General features: G+C 32.8%; 1 protein-coding gene across 1 annotated transcript; it reads left to right on the top strand.

The window, feature by feature from the left end:
* Positions 1-382: 382 nt before the first annotated feature.
* PGO_060560 (hypothetical protein, conserved) lies at positions 383-2113 on the top strand (the record flags this gene model as incomplete). The annotated part of the gene is made up of 4 exons (XM_028686700.1): positions 383-684; positions 881-1113; positions 1323-1820; positions 2019-2113. 4 exons carry the CDS (start codon positions 383-385, stop codon positions 2111-2113), a joined length of 1128 nt encoding a protein of 375 aa, XP_028542501.1.
* Positions 2114-6110: the final 3997 nt, after the last annotated feature.

Below are 6110 nucleotides of genomic sequence, written 5' to 3'. Positions count from 1 at the left end.
TAATTCCCTTTTTGGTATATTTTACTCCATGTGCTCGAAAATAGAATAATTTTTTTCTTTCTTCTTTTCCATTTTTGGAGATTTAAGGAGAAGGAGAGGAGAATACACGTACGATTCTGTTATTTTGTACTTACGCACATGAATGCATGTTTGGCATGGCAAAATAGGCTTGTATGAACGTATGTGTGTGTATATAGTACGCATATATATGCATGTACATACGCATGCGCACCTATGTATGTATTACGTACCCGAACTGCACGAATAGAGTAAAAACCTGTTTTGTTGACCCACTTTTCCGTTCTATGGCCCCTTTGTCAGTCCTTTCCTCATCAGCATGTGTTGTGAACGCCACACAGATTAATACTCCTGTTCTTGTATAATGTTGCAATACTTCAAATATGTACGAATAAAGATTTTACAAGCACCGTTGTTACTCTTTCGGTCTACATCGCGATCGTTAGTTCAACTGCTATGCGTGGTGTTAATTTTTGTATCAAGTCTAAAATCATTATATGTTCATAATTTCATGCTTCACAAGAATTTCCAAATTGTTGTTAATCCTTGTGTTGTTAAGAAAAAAATACTCAATCCCAGGGCTACTAAGAGTTTACACAAAATAACATTCGTTTTGAAATCCGCTGAAGAAGAATTGGATGATTACAAATATTTCACCGATGATGAGTATGTCAGCTATGAGAATAAGAGCATATCTCTTTTCTTCTATAGATATGAACTATCTTTTTTTTTTTTTTTTTTTTTTTTTTTTTTTGTTAAATTGTATGCTATTTCAACCCTACTAGGCTAGCTATTTTTTCTTTTTTTTTTTTTTTTTTTTTTTTTTTTTTTTCCTCTTATCCAAAATTGTCTTGCCGTTCAGGTACATCCCACCATTGCCCCCTGTTGAGACTTGGGAAGAATTATTGATGAAGGAAGAAATACGGAACAAGACAGAAGATTCAAAGAGGAGTGTGGACGACTATACATTGTCACACGAAAGCAGAGAAAAGGTGTTGGATATAATGCGACAGACACGTTTAATAAATCATTGCAATTATGAAGTTCAAAAGAATAAGAGGAAGAACATCCTCTATTTTGTCACACCAAAGCTGGGTTAGTGCTTATCCGTCTTGGCTGTTCATCCGAACTGAACATCTTATAACTGTTCATCCGAACTGAACATCTTATAACTGTTCATCGTAACTGATCCTCTTAATTGTATATGCCAGTCTGCTAAGATTACTTCCACCCCATACATACCAATTTTCTTTTTCCCATTTTTTTTTTTTTTTTTTTTTTTTTTCTCCAAATTCTTTTCACAGGGCCATACTGCAAACTGATGGAGGGAGACAAGGATAAAATGGAAAGCCTAGTGAACAAAGTAAAGGAAAAATTTGGAAATAAAGTGCAAATCGTGAATTTAAAAATGGACGTAAAAATGCCATTATTTGAAATTTTTTTGCAAGCAAATATTCACACGCAAATAAAAATTTTTCATGCACGAGGAAGAACATTACAATATAGATTACCACCACCGTTCTGGACAAAATGTAAAATTTTAAAAGAAAATAAAATTTTGCAGGAAAAATATGGAGGAGAATGCGCACCTGGGTTATTTCCCAGATATGATGAATATCAAATAATGCAAATTATGACCGAATGTGTTTTTAACGACAAGTATAACTACTATGTGTATGAAGTGAATTTGGAATGGGAAAATTTATGTGCTCTTACCCCTGAAAACAAAGAACTGCGAAAGATTGTTCACCAAAATGTACATGTTCCAACTCGTTTAGCTGTCATCAAGGCATTCGAGCAAGGTAAAACTTCATAACCTTCGGTGTGTTCTCTATGTTAGGAAACTTCACGAATGTTTCCTTTTGTATGATATCGACTGTTTTATTTCTTCTGTTTGAACATCACTAAATCGGTATATCTCTTTGCATATTTTGTATGAATCCATCTCTATACTGCCCCCTTTTTTTTTTTTTTTTTTTTTTTTTTTTTTTCACGTTTAGGAATAGAAGACTTTAGAGATATTATAAGAGAGGAATATCTCATTATGCTTCGTGAAGAGAGAAAGATGAAAGAAAATCGAAGATACAATTTTTAACGTTAATTGGTTTTGACAACTTATTTGAAGTGAAGAACCGCGCGTCCAAAATTTTCACCTAGCATGGGAAAAGATGGGTCATAAAATCGTCCATAAGATTTTTCTTTTCCCATGCATGCTCATCTTATTTCCTTTTTGTTGAAAAATATCTCCTCCAAATGGAAAAAAAAAAAAAAAAAAAAAAAAAAAAAAAAAAAAAACTCTCGTGGGTTATTCCTACCACGAGGGATATATTTGTTCATTTTATTATTTTATTTTACTTTATTTTCATTAAGCTGAAGAGGAAAATACTGGTGAAAGTAATTTTTCCCGCACTAACACTTTCCACGAAACATACACATCAGTACCCCACCACTTTGCACACCACCTTTTTTTGTGTTTACCACCTTTGGCATGTTCAACCCCCCTTTGAAAATAAGACATGTGAACTTTGTGTACATCCTACATTATATGCACATATATATATAAACCTTCCTTATGGCAAAAAAGAGGTAATTTTTAACAAAATGGGTAAAGTTCAGGAGAAAAGCGTATATGTGTGTGTGTGCTGGCTGATTTTACAAGCATTGTTTGCACCGATTAGGTGGCATATATACATACATAAGCATCTTCCCTTTAAAAATAAAAACATAAAATCAGTTCCACCTGCATCACCTGCGCATACTAATTTTCAGCTTTTTCATATATGGTTTATCTTTTCTTCAAAAAGGTATATTATGGGTATGGTATGACAATCTACTCGCTACAACATGGACGAACGAACGGACCTCATAACTTTATCACGTTATGTAAATTAGCACCGTGTTGTGCCACACAAAAGCTTGCAAATGTATATGTACATATATAGCTACACATGTTCATCGTGTGGTAAGAGTAAAAAAAAAAAAAAAAAAAAAAGGGGGTGAGGGTGGGAGGAGGATATATAACTCAACTGTAAGTTAAAAGAATGGAAGAGTGTTGAAAATTTTCCTTTAGTTAATCACAAGATGTTTTTCTTACATGAAATAATTTACCTGCACGTGTATACATATATGTTTTTTTTTTTTTTTTTTTTTTTTTCTTCCTCCATCATTGAAATAAAATTCCTACAAATTGTAACACCTTTTACATGAAAATTTGACAACTTTGGAAAAGAAAAAAGGTAATATGATGTTGAGCGGACATCACGACTACTTGGGAGATGTATGAAACCTATTGTCTTACATGTTCCCCTTTTTCGCTTTCATAAAAAAAGAAAAAAAAAAAAAAAAAAATTAACAGCACTGTTTGTGCGTATTTTTTGTCTGCACATGGTTTAAACATTTGCAAAGTTGCCATGGAACTTTGGGTAGAACCCACTGATGAAAATAATGTGTGAGTTTTGGAAGACCTCACTATTCGTATACGTGTGTGTGTGTGTGTGTGTGTGTGTGTGTGGAGATGTGTATGTTCATGTACTGCTACTAATATGTTACCACTCGTGTTTCTATTTATATAATTAAGCATACACTTTGTGTACTTGCGTTAGCTCATACCCTAGGGGTAGGAGTGTGTGTGTAGGGGTTGCATGTATATGCATAATCCCTACTCTCATCCTCTACTCCTCTCCTCCTCTTCTTGGTACAGTTTTCGCTTCTGTGGAACCACACCAAATAATAGTATGGCAATTAACAAAAGGTTTATAGCATATTTCTTTTAATTCATTTTAGGGGAGAAAGGGTAAAGATGGAATAAAAAAAATAAAATAAAAAACGTTTCACATGTTCGTGCATACACACAAAGAAAACATGTAAACGTGTACCTGGAACAAAAACAGTATGTAATTTGTCATATGTTAATAACATGGGACAAGCATGGCAAAAAAAAAAAAAAAAGAAAAAAAAAGTGTGATATAACTTTTCGAATGTGTATATAAAAAAAAAGGAAAGAAAAGAAAAACAATGCATACAAGTGAAAAATTAAAACCTGGTAAATTTTGTTTTATCACACTATTGTATTTTTTCATTAACATGTTTTAGTTTAAAATTTCATCATCTTTTGCTTCGGTATTATTACATAACTTTTTAACCTGTTTTTTTTTTTTTTATTTTTTTTTTTTTTTTTTTTGCAACTTTCCCGCGTGTTATTTCTTTGGCGTCCCTTTGTCATTTGCCCTTATTGTTTGTTTTGGTTTGTTTACTTTGGTTTATTGGGGTTTAATTTGGTCGTTCACTTTGGTTTGTTCACTTTGGTTTGTTCACTTTGGTTTGTTCACTTTGGTTTATTGGGGTTTAATTTGGTCGTTCACTTTGGTTATCTTGATGGCTTATTTGGATTGCTTTTTTTTTCATCGCCTTATGCTTGTCCGTCCGTTCACCTTTATTGCCCATTTTTATTACCCATTTGGTCACCCATATTTATCACTCACTTTTATTGCCAATTTTCGTCGCCTTTTTTTTTTTTTTTTTTTTTCCGTTTTTGTACCCGGTACCACTAGCACACTTTTGGCATACATATTTACGATCAACATTGGGAGAAATATCGTTGCGCTGAAGTTAAAAAAAAAAGAAAAAAAAAAAAAGAAAAAAAAAAAAAAAGAAATAAATAAACTAATAAATGATCTTCCATACTTAACCCATTGTGCAGCCATATCATTAATGGCGTTTCATTATTGTCAGCATCATCATCATCCTCATATTGCCATTTGTTGATCAAAAAGTAATAGAAACAAAATGAAATTAGCATTTTTCGAGGGATGAACACAAGAAAAAAAAAAAAAAAAAAATATAATAACAAAGAAACGTACACATATGTAATGCAATATATATATGTATATATGCATGTATATATTATGTATGCATATACATAGGAAAACGTACATAGGAACACACATGCAAATACGCACATGAATAAAAAAGGGGAGTAATATACATCAAGGGGTTAACAAGAAGTTTTGCATAATCATATTCTTATCCCAGCGAACGACACACGTAAGCATATTAATTACATTCACATGTTACATCGGATGAGCATCCGTACAGTGTATACATATATGAATATGCACATATAAACATATGCACATATAAACATTTGCACATAAAAGCATATGTACATATATATATATATATATATTAACGCCCGCATAACATTTTTATCCATTTTCATTGAACCACCGTAGGAGAGAAGATTCTGATTTGAGGCACACGTTTCATTTGTTCATACATATCTGTGCGTGTTCTTTCCTTCTCATAGAACTTCTAACCACATTCCTTTTCCTGGGTTAATATGTTTGCCCTTGAAGTTTCATGAAGGTTTACATAGGAATATATGATATTACCAACGTAAGATTAAGCCCAAAATAACAACCTTGAATGAACACTCAACTGAATGAGAATCCATCCGAATGAGAATCCATGCGAATGAGAATCCATCCGAATGAGAATCCATCCGAATAAGAATCCATCCGAATGAGAATCCATCCGAATGAGAATCCATCCGAATAAGAATCCATCCGAATGAGAATCCATCCGAATGAGAATCCATCCGAATGATCAACTGAAGGACAAACGGAAAGACCAACTGAAACGACTAAGCGCACAAGCAACCGAACGAATGAATGCTTTTTTTCTATTTTTTCATTCCTCTCGTAGCATTAATATTTTTCTTTTAAACGTCCTGCAACGTATGCAATTTTTATGAACAATTTGCCCGAACGGTTAAATAAGTATACGTCTTAAAGGGCATTTTTATTTTTATTTTTTTTTTTTTTTATTCATATTATTTGAAAGCAGTTTTGTGATTAGCTGAAAAAGTAAGTTATGATTGTGCATGGATATTTTTCAGGGTGTATACCTATATGGCTGTACGTTGTACTGTTTTTGCACCGAGTTATTTATACACGCATGAGTGCACCTATATACATATATATGTATATATGAATATATATATACATATGTACCCTTGAGTGGACTTAATTATGTATGCATGCGTAGCCACAGTTATGAGAATTCCACAAGAGCTGGATAGGGTGCACTTAATT

This window comes from Plasmodium gonderi (genome assembly GCF_002157705.1).
Source record: "Plasmodium gonderi DNA, contig: Chr06, whole genome shotgun sequence".
Lineage (NCBI taxonomy): Eukaryota > Apicomplexa > Aconoidasida > Haemosporida > Plasmodiidae > Plasmodium > Plasmodium gonderi.
Note: the sequence above shows the minus strand (reverse complement) of the source record. Positions and strands in the feature narration are given on the sequence as shown.